The sequence below is a fragment of the Ceratotherium simum genome, chromosome 1 (assembly GCF_057802395.1).
Source record: "Ceratotherium simum simum isolate JZ-2026a chromosome 1, ASM5780239v1, whole genome shotgun sequence".
NCBI lineage: Eukaryota > Metazoa > Chordata > Mammalia > Perissodactyla > Rhinocerotidae > Ceratotherium > Ceratotherium simum.
This window is the reverse complement of record NC_141900.1, coordinates 32,146,596-32,163,358: the sequence shown is the minus strand read 5'-3', so window position 1 is coordinate 32,163,358 and position 16,763 is coordinate 32,146,596. Positions and strand designations below refer to the sequence as shown.

The window sequence follows — 16,763 nt, the reverse complement described above, 5'->3', positions numbered from 1 at the left end:
TCCCCAGTGATTTTTATAGTCTTCTTGATACTCTTAAATATTTTTCAAAATGTTAATGATAAACGTGCATTATTGTTATAATCAGAACACACACACACATGAGAGAGAATAAAACTTTCATGTTTCATGTGGAAATGTTAATTAAAAGGACATTAGAGACAGTGCCACAGACAAATTCAAGTCAACTTATATTGAGTCGGCCAGGTAGATTTCTCCAGGTACTCAATTATCAGAAATTTGGGTGCTCCTTTTGAACAACAGGATAACTCGGTCATTCACAGAACTTTAGACATTGTACAGATGAAGAAAATGCTTGCTTCAGAAACAAAAGGGCTTACTTGCCCAAGGTTGCACGTTATCCCCATGAAATAACGCCAATAGCAGCAATAATTATGGTAACTACTACCGACACATATCGCACCTCCTGCTTGCCAGGCACTCTTCCAGTGCTTTATGTGCCTCAACTTATTTAATCCCGGTAACAACCCTATGGTTAGGTATTGTTATTATTTTCATGAAATAGGTGAGAAAACTGAGTCACAAACTGCATCGATATTTCATTTCCTTTCCCCCCCCATTTCACGCAAATCTTAATGACCTAAAAATTGGATCTGACGCTGGCCAACTTGGATCCTTACGAAGGGCTGTTCCTGGGGCCATCTGTGTGTTTGCGTGTGATGCGAGAAGTAGGGAAATTTTAAAGACCCACCGCCGGAAAACAATGTCCTGATGTCTTGTATTTTACTCTGGCTTCAACCCTGGAGCGCCCCTCCTCGTGGGCCAAGGGGATTGAGCATAGGAGACACTCCAGAGGGACCCCGGTGTCTCTCGCCTCCACGGCGGAACGAGGCTGCCGCCCCGGCTGCGCGGAGCCCCTCAGGACCCGCTCGGCTGGGCCGCAGCCCCCGTCCGCGCCACCTGCTCCCCGGCTCCCGCGTCCCCGCCCCGCGTCCCGCCCCCGCGCCGCGCCCGCGCCCCGCGGTCCCTCCCTCCGGCGTGACGGGAGCACGGGCGCCGGCTGCCCGGGCCGCGAGCGCAGCCGAGCTGTCAGCGGGCGGACGGGCGGTGGGCGAGCAAGCGGCGAGCGGAGCGCGCAGCCCTCGCGGCCCGGGAGCCGGAGCGCGCCCCACCCGGGGAGGCTGCCCTCCTGCCGGCGGCCGAGCGCAGCGGGACGGAGATGCTGCTCCTCGCCCCGGGGCCGGCGCGGGGGAGGGGCCGCGGGCGGCCGGCGGGGGCGCCCCGCGGCGGGCTCTCGCCGCCGTGGAGCCCCGCCTGGATTTGCTGCTGGGCGCTCGCCGGCTGCCAGGCGGCCTGGGCTGGGGACCTGCCCTCCTCCTCCAGCCGCCCGCTTCCTCCTTGCCAGGAGGTGAGCCGCACCTGGTCCTTTACCTGGAGTTTGCGGGGGGGGGGGGCGGGGGGAAGGGAGAGGAGGGAGCGGAGGATGAGGGGTGAGGGTGGCGTCTGTTTATTGCTCCCTGCCATCGCCTCTTTCCTTCCTTGGAGGACAGAGGTTTTCGTTTGTTTCAAGAGATGAAGTTGCCTGCCCCGGGAAGCTGGATGGGAGAGGCTGTGTGGTTTTGCTGTCTTTCGGGTGATGCTTTTCTGTTTGCGCTCGTGTGTTTTCAGGGCTCTGAAGGACTTTGCGGCGCCCTCTTTGGAGTGCTAGGCTTGAGGACCTGGGGCCGAGGAAAAGATTTCAGCAAGGGGAGGAGACTGGGGAAGCCCCGCCAGTGGGATCTGGGGACCCGCCTCTTCACAGCTTTTCCAGAGAGCCAGATACTGCCACAGAAGGGTTTCCCGCTCCTCCCCTCCCCCCCTTTCCACTCCCCTGTCTCTACAAACCCCTTATTCCTACTCCCCTGCACTCAGCTTCCTGATAAGGTCCTGGGGATTTGCTAAGCCCAGTGTGTGGTGTCATTTGGCGTCCTTCTGGCACAATAAGGATATGAATTAGGAAGAAAAAAAGTGTGTACTTAGGGAAGAGGCAGGTTGGTGATCTAGAAAATTAGAAAAGACAGAGTGAATATGCTCCTTTTGGGAGGTGTTCATCATCTGGGTGAAGTGTTGCTGCGACTGTGTGTTTTATAGCTTGAGATTATTGTTGATGTACAGCCAAGAAGGATAAATTATGGGTGATGGGATTTTTTTCTGCTTTTAGGGGAACTGGACTTAGTGTGCCAAAAATTTACAGGGGTTGTCATTGGTACTTATGTTGGATGTTTATCTTTCTCTTTAGTGTTCCAGAAGTTCATCCTCTTAATGAAAATCAATGAGGGGAAGGAAGCCACATTTCTGACCTACTTTGAGTGATTATGTTGGGGAGGGTATGAAGAGTGGATCCTGTTTTTGGAAGAATGCTAGGAGTCAGGGTGATGGGTCATTTTAATTTATGTAGCAAAAATAGGTTAGCTAACCATTGCCCCTCTGGGAAGAAAGGCCAGACCCTGTTCTGTTGTGTATGATGCTGTCACTTTTGAATTTTGCTCAGGCTTGAAGTATAGAATATCTGCATTCTAAGCATCGTCTGTCATCCATGAATTTCATCTTCCTCTCCCACAGTACAAGTCCCAAGACAGACGGAAATGAAAGAGCATCAGATGGAAGGCATGTGTGCGAGCACACAGTAGTGTTGTCATTGGGGACATCACAGCAGACAGCTGTGTTTAATTTCAGAGTTTACTGGTATTAATCACCTGGGATTATCCATTCTTCCAGGTTTCCACAGAAAAGCTGCTTCTTGGACATCCTCAAGTTGAACAATTGTACCAGGACAAACTTTAAACCCTGCCTCTAACCCTCAGCCCCAATGTGCAGACATATTTCTCTTCTGAAGTGAAAAGTGTTAAACTTCTTTTAACATTAATCCTTAGTAATGAAGAATCTACTTGAAACAGGTGAAAGTCAGGGCTGGGGGGTGATGCTTTTGGTCACTACAACTAGACTGATCCTTTAGACGAGCACGTGTTCTACACATGTATACCCAGAAAGAATGGGGTAAGACTCTGCAACCTAAGACAGGAAAATTGAAATGACAGGCAGGGAGATGACAGAAGGTTCAGGAAGCCTGTGTTCAATTAATCCCAGCTCCTCGTTGCACTGTCTTTAGAAATTGCATGGGACTCAATCCCTTGAGGTCTCAAGTTTGAACTTTCCCTCTGAAAATGGGAATAAATAAAATATATGGGAGGATGCTACTGAGCCTGCCTGTGGCTAGTTGTGTTTTTAGAAGTGGCGATGCACAGATCCATTTATATTCTTCCTGATGACTGACAAACAGTTGTAAGATGATTGACTGGGAGTTAGAGGTTCCTTTAGAACTAGGAGAGGCCAAGTGGCCTCTCAGGGGATGAATCTGCTCCTTGGCATCTGGTCTAATCAGCTGAGCTAATTTGTAGAATTGATCGTTTCTCTCTGACATTATTTTTAAGAGGAAACTGAGAAGGGGAGGTGTTTTTCAGGATTTGAGGGTAAGGGTCTGCTTGTGCTTATGGGTAGGGAGGGAGTTTCCTCTGAGGTATAGCTATGGAAATGTGGACCAAACTCCTGTGAACCAAGGCACAGTTAAAGTAACTATTTTGTGTCCACTCCTCCCGGTTTATCCCTTTCCACTCTTTGTTAACAGAAAAGGAGGTGCCTCACTGTAAGGGACAGCACCATGTGGCGGGGAGGAGAATGAGAGCAGTTAAAGTGAGGAGGTCTGAGGCTGGAAACTAAAGCCAACCCTTAAAAATATGGAGAATGTTGAAGCAGAGTATGGAAAGATCTGCAGGTAATTCTAAACCTCATTTTCCCCAGTAGTTTGAGTCTCATCCTCATTTATCACTGTTTTTATAGAAGTAGTCACGTTTAACTAAGTTACTCATTTTCCTTGCCTGGTTTTAGAGGAAAGCAGTGAAAGGAAAAGGACAAGAAATACAGCAAATTGGCCTGGGAGTAATCTAGTTATGATTGCCTGAGTTGGAGAAAAGGCCCTTCAAAAAGTCAAGTGGGTTATGGGTAGAGTTTCACTAAGATTTTTGCAGAAGATTGGACTCTGGGGTGAAACTCACAACATACAGCTTCCTTTGTCAAAGTCATTGGATTATGGCGTTGAAAAGGGGAGACAAATGATTGCTTTGGAATGTTCAGCTGGTGATCATATCAGCAGGGTGGAAACACAGGCACAAACAGGAAGGCTGTAGTTTGGGAGACAGAAATAAAAGTGAAGCCAATGTGCCAGCAGATGAAGCACAACAATAGGATGTGATTTTGGTAAATGGCGTTTAAAGAAAAAAAAATATGAGGACTGGACATCAGAAAGTACAGAATTAATATTGCTCAGGTTTTTTATGGGGGAACTTATGAAGGATAAGTATCCTCTGGGTTTCTTGGCATCTGTTTTTCACTTATAAAATGATGGTGATAAAAACTGACCTGCCTTTGTGCAACTATGACATACAACTATCTACTGGGGCTTTGGGGAAAAAAAAAAAAAAGGAGGAGGATTGGCAATAGATGTTAGCTCAGAGCCGGTCTTCCTCAGCAAAAAGAGGAGGATTAGCATGGATGTTAGCTCAGGGCTGATCTTCCTCACAAAAAAAAAACCAAAACAAAAAAAAAAAACTGACCTGCCTATATTTATAGTGAGAATGGGATAAGATTAATATAAGTTAAAGGAAAAAAAAAATCTCTGAAGATGAGAGTTGATTATTGCTAGATTAGTAGACCTAGATCCTGATATTTCAGGAAGGGTCTACAGTGAGACTTCAGAGGTTCAGAGGATAGGCTTATCCAAGAATTGAATGGAATGGAATTTTTTACTCATTGAATAATAGGACTTGAAGGGGCTGCCAGAGGAAAAAGAGATAAAGCCTAACAGATGATTCAGAGTTGGAGTCAAGTATTAGAAGAGAAAGTGCATGAGAGTAAAGAACAGAACTAAATGGATTTTGTATGCATTATTTAAATTTGGAAAATTAAATCACAAAATAGCTTGATTTGTAGTTCACTGCTCTAAAATCCTACATGCACGATTCTACTGGTCTCTCTAAATCTTGACTGAATGATGACTTTTTGCCAACAGTTTTATTCCACATTTATTGGGCTTATACTATGTGCCAGGCAAAATGTCAGAAGATATGAAATTACAAATTAAAAAAATATAAATTTAATTGGGTGAGGATGAGACTATGTAAACAGACAATTGTAATGAAGTGATTTGGTGCCATTAGAAAAGAAAGGGGCAGTCAGATCTAGTGGGGAGGATCAGAAAAGGCCCTACAGAGGAAGTGCGTGAGACTTGAAAGATGAGCAGGAATTTGCCAAGCAGACAAGGGTCAGATAAGAGCGTGGGCTAGTTTGGGGGAAAAGATATTTCTAGTGTAGAGCACAGATTCAAAAAGGGCAGAAACACAAAACAGCATTAGGTTATAATTGGTTATAACTGGAGTACAGTGCGCTACGAGGAGCTGAATGAGAGATGAGTCTGAGAGGCAGGCAGAAGCCTGATCTTATGTCATGCTGAGAAGCTGCTCTTCATTTGGTAGGTGATGGGGAGCAGTAGAAGGATTTAAAAACCAAGAGTAATAAAATATACTTTAGTGAGGCCACATTAGAGGGGTGGGAAATAGAAAGAGGTGAGCCTACTAGGAGCAATTGCAATAGACCAGGTAAAGGATGACAGACCTCAATTAAGGAGTAGCAGTGAAGATGGAAAGAGGGCATCATGTTAGAAGATAGAATTGATAGTAAGTGAATGTGGAGGGTGAGGGAATGAAAGGTTCTGGCTTGGTTAGAAGAGAGTGCCTCTAACCTCCATGAGGAGGCATGGGAACAAGACAAGATAAAGAGCTGGGTTCTGGAGAGGGCGCCTTTCAGAGAGTTGTTCAGTAGGTGGTTGGGTATCAAGCCCTGTTGCTCAGGGGCATGGTCTGGGCTGGTGTGGAGATGTGGGAATCACTTGAATGAAAGGCATGGTTGAAACCGCTGGATTGGTTGAGATCATTCAGGGAGTGAGAACAAAGGACGAAAGATAGGACTTGGGTTTTACCAACATTAAAAGGGGGCAGAAATCAAGTGGTACACAAAGGAGACATGTTAGTAATGGGTGGTATAAGGGAAATGTGACAGTATGGAGTTAGGAGGAAAGGAGAGGGGCCAGCCCTGTGGCGTAGTGGTTAAGTGCGCACGCTCCGCTGCTGGCGGCCCGGGTTCCGGTCCCCAGCGCGCACAGACCACCGCTTGTCAGGCCATGCTGTGGCAGTGTCCCATATAAAGTGGAGGAAGGTGGGCACAGATGTTAGCTCAGGGCCAGTCTTCCTCAGCAAAAAGAGGAGGATTGGCAGATGTTAGCTCAGGGCTGATCTTCCTCACACACACACAAAAATAAATAAAATAAAAAAAAAAAAGGAAGAAAGGAGAAAAGCCTTTGAAGAAGAAATGGTTGGTTGTGATGTCAATGCCCAAAGAAATTCAAATAAGATGAGGACTGAAAAGAGAGGGTTGAACTTGACAATTAGGTCACTGGTGCTCAATGCCAGAGTGGTTCCTGTGGAGTGGTGGGGAGAGGTTGAGGATTAACTGGGAGGTGAGGCAGTGGTGATAGAGTAGAATTTTATTATATAGCCCTCCTAGATTTGGTAAGAAATTAGGTCTTCCAAGTCCACATAAGTCAGAAGACTTGTAAATGGCCATATTTTCTGTTTCAGACTCTGATGGGAATAGTTGAGAAATATCCTTTCTGCAGGAAGTCTCTGAAGGTCATGGGCTGTGGGTGAGGGTGTCAGAGATTCGAAAGCCACACTGTTGCTGAAGGAGTTAGCGCTCAACCTCTGTTTTCAAGCAGTTAACGTGATTAATCTTGCCTCTTATGGTTGTGGAGGTGAATTTTCTATTTCAAGTTCTTATGCTCAGAACCATTTCTCATGTTTTAGGCAAATGTGAGCAAGTATTCACACCATCAATATTTACAATGTAAAACTAAGAGTTGACAGATCCGTGAAGTGTCATATTTTAGCACAAGGGATGGAAATAGCAGAGCATAGGATAGAGTGGCACGTTTTCCTACCATAGTGTGTTCTTCAGCAATGTCTTGGATCTTATAATAATTCTTTATTATCAGAAAACACCAGTCAAATTTTGGTTGCCTTTTCCTTCCCTCTGAAGAAACCATGGGTAATTCTCATCCCTTTTTGCCCTTCTTAATCTAAATTATATGTAATATTTTAATGTTAAACACATATTTATTGTGTACTTAGGTACCAGATACTAGCAGTAAAATGTTGAACAAAACATATATGGCCCCTGCCCACATTGAGCTTAATAATCTTGTGGGGACAGCATCAAAACACCACTACATATCATGTAATTACATTTGCTGTTAAGTGCTGTGTTGGAAAATGACTGTGTGCAGTGGGGGTGTTTAGCTTTTCTATTCATTTCACCATTTCACTGAAAACTCTTTTTTTCTAGTCCAGCAGTGACCTTCTCTTCACTAAATCCAGCTGGCATTCCTCGTCTTTAGCTGCCTTATTAGAAACACTGGACCCAGTTGATTGCTCTGTCACCACTGAAACTTGCACTTAGCTTCAGGCACACCACACTCTTGTATTTCTTTACCCTACTCTGACCCTTCTCAGTCTCTGCTGGTTACTCCTCATTGTCGTGACTTCTTTACACTGGGGCATTCCAGGCCTTCATCCTTAACCCTCCTGTCTTTTCTGTCATCCTCACACTCTTGGTGATGTCATCCAGTCTCTTAGCTTTAAATACCATCTGTTCTATGGGCAGCTCTCAAATGTACATCTCTTGTGTGGACCATCCCCTGGATTCCCGAAAAGCACAAGCTTGATGTCTCCAGTTGGATAGAAAACAAACCTGACGTCACCCCAAACCTACTCCTATGCAGTCTTTCCCTTTCCTTTAATGGCAATGCCTCCCTTTCAGTTGCTGAGGCCTAAGACTCTGGGGTCTCCACTGGCTTCTTGTTCTCCCACATCCTAGATCCAATCTATCAGCAAACCCTCTTGTCTCTGCTTCAAAATAGCCAGAGTCAGAACTTCTCATTACTTTGCTTGGACCTTCTGGGCCACACCGCCGTCGTATCTTTCCTGGATTGTTGCTGTAACTTCCCGTCTTGATCTCCTTCACTTTGATCTCAGCAGAGCAGCTAAGAGATCACATTAAAACATAAGTCAAAAACTTATTCTTCTGCTCAAAACTCTTCTAAGGCTTCATTCAACACCAAAGCTCTGATGGTGGCTTATAAGGTGCATCAAGATCCGGCCTCCAGTAAGCCTCTAATGTCATCACTTATTACTCTCCGCATTTTTCATTCTGCTCCAGCCTTCCCAGTTTCCTTGCTCTTTCTAGAATGTGTTGCGGGAGCTCCTTTCTCAGGGCCTCTGCACTGACTCTTTCCTCTGCCTGGAACTCTCTTCCCTCAGGTATTTGCTTGGCTTTTTCTCTCATGTCCTTCAGGTTTCTACTCAACTGTCATCTCAGTAAGTCCTTCTCTGGCCACCTATTTAAAATTGCAATTTCCTCTTCTCTATCCCCATTTCATGCTTTTATTTGTCTCCATAGCACTTTTCAGCATCCATCATAATATATATTTTAATTCTTTATTTTGTTTTTATGATCCCCCCAATAAATTGTAAGCTCCATAAAGACAACACAGTATTTTTCTTTTTCTTTTTTAATAAACTACTGTATCCCTAGCAACTCAAACAATGCCTGATACATAGTAAGGGCTTAATGAATAAAAAGCTTGTTGAATGAATGAGTAAATTTAATTTTGGGCACTTAGGTTGTTTTAAATTATTTGTAGTATAAATATGTTATAACAACAATGCAAAACATTGTCTGAATTTCTGATTACTGAAGATAGATTACTTGCAGCAGAAATCTTAGGTAGAAGGATATGAACTATACTCTGGCCAATACTGAAAATTATTGATTAATCATTACTAATTTGATGGTGGAAAATGGTATCTCATTGGTGTAATTTACATTTCTTTAATCACTGCTGAGGGTCCATATTTTTCATGTCACTTAGCTTTTTGTATTTCTCTTTTTCTGTGTAGGTATTTTCTTTATTTTTCTTGTGTATTTGAGCTCTTAGTATAGTAAGGATAACAAGTATACATTGCAAATATATTCCCTAGATTTTTTTTCCTGTCTACGTGTTTTGAGATAATATAATACCCAGAGAAAGCAATTAGTTATTTAAACCACAAAAATGTATATGGAATTATTTCCCTTAACATATTAAATAGGAATAAATTTTAATTTTTAAAAGCTAATGTTTGGTACATAGAACCTTATTAAATTCCTGTAATATTTGAAGTCTTCCATGTGTTTGGCTGAGAAAAACACTGAAGCAACTGCAAAGTGACCAAGAATTCTTGGGCTTGGATTGACAGTTTTTATTCTGAGTGTGTTTTGAAATTTCAGGACAGCCTTACTTCATTCTCTGTTACTTCTTTTTCAGTAGCCATTCATATTTATTTGTTCATAGCATTTAATCAGTTCATATCATGTATTTCTCTCATAGGAAAACTAACAATACGTGAATTTATGATTATAGCACAGGTGGGTTAAGTCTGTGATGGGGTGATGCACAGGGTTATATAGAAGCACAGAGAAGGGCAACTAAGTCAGGCAAAGGAGCCCTGGTCTCAGAGAAAGTGCCGTTTGAGCTGAGCTTTCAAAGATTTCTAGAAGTGCTTTACAGGATGCACAGAGGCCAGCATATCTCAATCAAAGAAAATAGGTTGTATAACAGAGGAATTAAATCATATGATCATTTCAAGGGCTAGAGTGAAGGCACATAGCTGGGAGCGGCAAGAGATGACTGGATTATGAAGAAGGCAGAGACTGAGGTCTGTTGAGGAAAGCTGTGGGGACCACTGACATCAGATTAGAAAGATTATTCTGTTTGTGAGTGGAGGAAGGCAAAAGGCGGATCATATTGGAGGCAGGAAGATCAGTTGGGAAACTGTTGCCTGTCCCATGGGGAGGAAAAATAAAAGTCAGAGCTAAGCAACTGACAGTGAGAATGGAGGGGGAGGGAGGAGATGGATTTGACAGCTGAGTGATAAATTTCAGTCTGCCATGACTTCTAGGTTTTTTTTGCCTTGAGCTACTGAGTAGATGTTCTGCCTTTCATTGAGATTAAAAATTTAGGAGGAGTAGGTGGCTGGAGGAAAGAGGATGAGTTCATTTCTGGCATCCCAAGTTTAAGGTGCCTGTGGGACATCCAAACAGTGCTCTCCCGGAGATAGTTGGATGTTCAGGAGTGCAACCAAGAGGAACCTTGGGAGCCATGAGCACAGAAGAGGTACTTGAAGCCACTGGTGTTGATGAGGTCATCCAGGCTCAGAGCACAGAGCAAGAGCGGTGTGTTGAGGAGAGGGCTCAGGAAAATGCCAGCATTTAAGAAGCAAGCAGAGCGAGAACTGATTGAGATTGCAACTGAAAAGCCGCAGCCTGTAAAGACTGATAGCACAGAGCTGGCTGAGGGTTGAAGTGGTGGATGACCAGTAGATCTGGAATATGATACAGACATGGTGGTTCTTGATGTGAAGTAAGCATTCAAAATGTCGTTATATCCTTGTGGACAAGATGCAGAAGTATATGCCTAGTGATGGTATAACTAGGCGGATTCTTGGCTATTTGAACAAACCCTCAAGTTATTAATTTAAGGAACTGATGCTAAGCTAGAGGAAGGTCTCCAATGCAGTATCTTTGGTCTTAGTATTTAATCTCTGTTCTGTTACTGATTTAATCAATGCTTTGGTTTTGAAAAGGCTTAACCAAATTTTGTAAAGTCAGAAAGCTGGGAAAGATTCCTAATGAGTTGGAAAGCAGAATTGGGATTCAAGATGATTTTGAAAGACTAGAATAATGGGCAAACATAATTGTTTTAAATGTAGACTGTCGTTTTTGGTTCTGTAATTTAGATGCTCAAGCATAGGCTGAGGAAATCTTCCTTAAAAGTACTTTTGAAGCCACAGATGTCATGTGGCTGCTAAAAGTCATGATGGGATGGGGGTGATATCTTAGGCTCTATTAATACGAGCAGAGTGCTTGAGTCACAGAAGGTAGATATTTAGCTTAGGTCGGCAGTTAAACTTAGGTGCAGTTTTTGAAGAGGGACATTGACATAGGGAGATGTTCGCTTGAGGTGCCAATTAGGAAGATGAACTGTTTGGAAAGTATGTCCAAATACTTGAGGACTGATCAAAGGAATTGAGGATGTTTAGCTTGAGAAGACTTAAGGGGGTCACGAGAGTGAACTTCATATATGTTAAGTGCGGTCATGTATAAGAGGCATTGGTATAATGCTCATTTAGAGGACACGATTAGGATTGGTGGGTAGTAGACAGAAGAATGCAGAATTTATTTCATCCAAGAAGGTGTTTTATATCTGTAGAGCCATGAGCTGCTTCTTTGTATTCTGAAAGTTGCAGGGTTCCTGTTTTGAGCAGACTGCTGGTCTGGGTCACTGCTCAAGGTTATATACATTCCTACTATAACAGGTGAGAAGATGAATCTTTATCCTGGGTGCTTCAGTTCTAGGACACATTCTTTATTAATCTACTGTCCTTAGCACTTTGTTCTAAGATTGCTACAGTGTAAACATAAAACAATGCCATTTGGTGTTTAACATCCTAAGATTGAGAGTGGGAAGAATTGACCATTTGAAATGTAAGTTTAATGCTGACTTCTGTTTGATAATTCTTGAGCATATCAATAATGCATACTAGGAAATAACTTGAACCAAAATAACAGTAGATGCTTAAACATATTTGAGCTTGGTATGCTAGGGAAGTGCTTCCCTATTTAAAGAGCAGATAAATTTAACAGCATTTACTCTAATTCTTTATGGTTTCATGTTTTACATTTGACCTTTTAAAAATTAAAAGCAATATGTGTGCATTCTAGAAAAATAAAGCTGTAAAAACACCCATAATCCCACCAAATACGCACACCACTCTTAATATCTTAGCATTTGTAATAGGAATAATAAATAAAAAAAACAATAGACAGGTACAATTTTAAGGCATTTCATTTATTAACTCATTTATTCATCCTCCAAACTCTAATGAGGTCGGTCCTCATACTTCCAGCATGGTTAAGTTACTTGTGAGCCCAGGCTGTGGGCCCAGGGCCCACACTCTTAACCATCAGAATATACTGCCTCTATCAATGTATCAAATGTCTTTGCGTATATTTCATTGTGAATATACATGTTTGTTTACAAAATGGGAATATTCTGCATGTATGGTTTGGTAATCTACTTTTTTTTTTTTTTTGCATTTAACAATATGCTGTGAATTTATTCCCACATTTTGACTCGTTTAGAATTTTATTCAGTGCTTGATGTAAAGTAAGCCTCTGACTTTATTTTCTGAATAGCCACTTTTCACAAATAGTATTTTGAACAATTCGTAATTCATTGTTTCTCCATTGATTTGTTTTCTCTGCCATCTATTGTGTGGGCATATATATATATATATATTTTTTTTTTTCTTTATATTCTCTTATTTTATTTTTTTAAAGATTTTATTTATTTATTTATTTCCCCCCAAAGCCCCAGTAGATAGTTGTATGTCACAGCTGCACATCCTTCTAGTTGCTGTATGTGGGGCGCGGCCTCAGCATGGCCGGAGAAGCAGTGCGTTGGTGCGCGCCGGGATTCGAACCTGGGCCGCCAGCAGCAGAGCGCTGCGCACTTAACTGCTAAGCCAGGGGGCCGGCTCTATAATTTCTTGTTTTATGTATGATATATGGCACATTATAGTATACATACCTGCACAAACATTTATTTGATTTTTTTTGGACTACTTTCTATACTATTGATTTTTTTTTGTACCAAGATTGCATGGAGTTTTATATGATTTTGTATGACACTTTTTGTTTTTCTTTCATTTAGAGATTTCTCAGCTATTCTCACTCCATTTAGTCTTCCAGTTCAACTTCAGAATAATTTTGAAAAGTTAAAAATCTCACTGGAATTTTCTGTTGAATTCTGTTAAATCTCTTCATTTATTTGGAAAAAATTGTCCTCTTTACAGTATTATCTTCACATTTGAAGACATAGTCTGCTTCAGCGTTTGAGGCATTCTGTATTTCTCACTGGCATAGTCTTTGTATTTCTAAGTATTTTTTGTTACTATTTTGTATGGCAGTTTGCCCCTACCGTTTCACCTTTTAATTGATTTTTCTCTGATATATTGAAAAGCCATTGGTTTTTGAAAATTAATTGTATGTCTAGTCTCTTACAGAGCGGTCTCATTAATTCTAATATTTCATCAGTTAATTATCTTTGATTTTCTTGATAACAAGTACCATTTATTGAGCAGTTAAATGTGTGAAATATTTTATTTATATTAACAGTAATCCTCACAGCAATCCATACTTCTGCTTTTAGAGATGAGGAAACTGAAGCTCAAAGGCAATTAATAACTTGCAAAAGATGACAAAGCTAATGAGCCATAGGTGGGGATATATTTGTCTCCAGAGACCTCACTTTCCACTGGACCCCACTGCCTCCTACTCCGCCTACCAGGAACTGGTCTAGACTTACAGCTCTCTATAGCTGATTCTAGGAGGCTATGTACTGAATCTTAAGTGCACCAAGCAGCTATTTATAATTTTTTCTCCTTTAATCAATCATTTTTAGATTATTCCTTTTTCCCAAGGTAGTAATCCCTTTCTCATGCATTTCAGAAATCTATCTCCTCCTCCAGGGTAGACGTTGGTGTCACACCTGTTTTAACAAGGAGAGCTCTCTGTACTGTTGTGTTTTATCCACACAGGTGTGTGGGTGGCTATTGTTCCTCTTCTGTCAAGGATGAGGTGTCTGTGCAGTCCCTAGTCCAATTCCTGTTGTCTGGCAAACTTTCTTCTCATGCTATGCTAATCAACTGAGGGGATCTCATTCTGTCTCTACTAGATTCTTGATTGGGAGAATTTTTTTTAGAATTTTAAAGAAGCAGAGCTGTCTGTGGTTCTTCCGTGGTAAGCAGCACATGACAGGCACCGGACCTAGGGCATGTTCTGCCTCTGTCTTTACCTGTACAATTCTGGAAATAAAGGATAGAGACAAAGAGGTAAGTGGGAATGAGGGGTCTCAGTCCAGTGACATCTCAAACCAGAAGCCTGTAAAACTTCAAATACAAAAGGCCAAACTCTGTTGAAAAAACAGTGTATACCGAGGACAATACAGAATAAAAATTGGTGGACTATAGTTCTGTCATTTTATCACAACTATTTTAATGTTTTGTTCTCTTCCTTATCCCTCTTTCTTTAAATACTTATATCACAGTTATATGGGTGAGGCATTGTTCTAAGTGTTTTTAGACATATTAACCCATTTAAAAACAATCATTTATTATTAGTCTATTCTTTGTTCACATGTAAATAATATTGCTTTAAAGTGTTATACAGATATTTTATGGGAAGGTTAAACAATTGCTTGAATCTTTTTTTAACTTTATTGATGATTAATTGAAGTACACTAAACTGCATATATTTGAAATATGCAATTTGGTCAGTTTTGACATTGTATACCGTCACCATAATCAAGACAGCCGTTTCCAATACCCCTAAAAGGTTTCTTGCTTCCCCTTTGTAATCCAACCCTTCCTCCGCTCTGTCCCCAGGTGGCCATTGATCTGCTTTCTGTCACTACAGATTCACTTGCATTTTCTAGAATTTTATATACATGGAATCATATGACATGCACTCTTGTTTTTGGCGTGGCTTTTTTTTCCACTTAGCATAATGATTTTGAGATTGATTCACATTGTGGTGTATTCAGTAGTTTGTTCCTTTTTATTGCTGAGTAGCATTCCATTGTATGGCTATACCACATATGCCTATCTATTTTTAACATAATATAGTTCTAATCATAGTACTTGATATTCTTAAGCTCCAATATGCTAATGTAATCTATGAATATCAAGAACTCATTAGTGAGTACTCCAAATAGGTTGTTTATAAAGTTCAGCAGCAGCAGCCTAAAATGTGTATGTAAGCACTAAAGGATTCTTGGCATTCTGAGATATTCTGGGAGGTAATTTAGTTTTCTGTTTCACTTGCTATTTAGTGCTATTTCAGATAAATCTCGATTTTTGAAAAGCCGGTCATTCAGTTAGTCAGTTAGATGTGCTTGTTGTTGGAGCTACTTTCCCTTGCCTGCCTGTCTGCCTATAGATCATTTAATTATCAATTAGTGTCTCTTAGAGTGCAGGAGAGAAAGGTGGATCTCCCACCACCCATTCAGAGGCTAAAATGAGGACTTTTTTTAGTTCATTGTGATGACCATTTCTGTACCCTCTAGATAATGAGAGCAGTCTTGGATTCATTTGGAAGGACAATTAAATATATTCATTATTAGTTGAAATAATATTTTTATAAACATAAATCCAGCAAGATAACTAGGTTTAGTTGTATTTTTTCTTTTTTGGTGGGAAGTAATGGGAATTTGGTTGACTAACATGTTTGTATTTAGAACAAGGTAAGAATTCTTTTAGATTAGTAGTGATTCTGTGAATTTTGGGGCCTCTTATGTTGTTCTTTTTTTTTTTTCCTGCAGAAAGACAAAAGGTACTGATAATATGAACTATATGAGACTGGCTGACATGTCCCATTTAGATTTATTTCTTCTGTAGCAGTAGGTGATGACTTGGAAGGACAGGAAGAATGAATGTAACTCACTTGACTTCATAATAGCGAGTTCTGCATTCTCTGTGGTGGACACAGATAAAGGCAAACTAGTCCTTAACCTGACCTTCTTTTCAGCTATGACTTTTTTCTGACCTTCTCTTCAAAAACAGACTCTTTACCGTTTTTTCTTCAATTTTCTACTCTCGTTTCAACTCACTGTAGTCTGGCTTGATTCCAGTCATTTTCCTAAATCTCTTGTTATGGTTAGTAATCAACTCCTAATTACCAGGGCTTTCTTTAATCCCCAACCTACTCCATTTCTCTGCAGCATATAACTCTGTTTCCAGGCTGCTCCTCTGTCGCTTTCTGAGACACTGAATCTGGTATCACTCAATCTTATATCTTGTTTCTATGGGTAGCTACTCTTCTGTTACTTCTTAGTAAATGTTGGTTATCCCAGGTTTTTGCTTTTGGTCTTCTCTTTACGGTGCACATATCCTCTGTGAATGATCTTATCCATATTTTCCTTTATTAATTCTTGTTTTTCTATAAATAGAAGTAATACATACTTATTATAAACAATTTGAAAAATTTGAACAAGCAAAAAAGATGAAAAGCACCTGTAATTCCACTCTGGGAGAACCATTGTTAACATTTCTCATCCAACTGCTTGTCTTACCTACAACCCTTGTTTAAATGACTCTTAAATCCAGCCTCCAATGCTTGATTCTCTGTCAAGTTCCAAAAGCTCATTTATACCTCCTTAAAAGACACCTCTAGTAGGATGTCCTGTAGTACTTCAAATTAATTACATCCCAAACCAAATTTATTATCTTACCCTCTACTTGAAACTAGTTTTTCTTCTTGCTTCTGTTTTTGATTAGTTAATAGTGATTGACTTGATTTCATTAGTCCTCTTCCTTCTTGTCTCTAAACTCCACATCCAGTCAGTCATAAAATAAATCATTTCACATGGTATACGAGGTCCTTTATCATGTGGTCTCAGGTGACCTTTTTAGCTTTCTTCTTATGCTCTTTACTCCCTTCCATTTCACCCCTCTTTCTTATTCAGCAATCTAACCACAATTCCCAGTTTCCAGAGATTCTCA

At 41.0% G+C, this 16,763-nt stretch overlaps 1 protein-coding gene across 4 annotated transcripts in view; it reads left to right on the top strand.

Moving 5' to 3' along the window:
• Positions 1-1,066: 1,066 nt before the first annotated feature.
• ELAPOR2 (endosome-lysosome associated apoptosis and autophagy regulator family member 2) overlaps positions 1,067-16,763 on the top strand; it is a 178,820-nt gene continuing 163,123 nt past the window's right edge. For all 4 annotated transcript variants that reach the window (XM_087446031.1, XM_087446080.1, XM_014788143.2 and 1 more), the window contains exon 1: positions 1,067-1,366. In XM_087446031.1, coding sequence (XP_087302157.1) covers positions 1,178-1,366 — 189 coding nt within the window. In that variant the 5' untranslated portion in view covers positions 1,067-1,177. The remainder of the gene's footprint in view (positions 1,367-16,763) is intronic.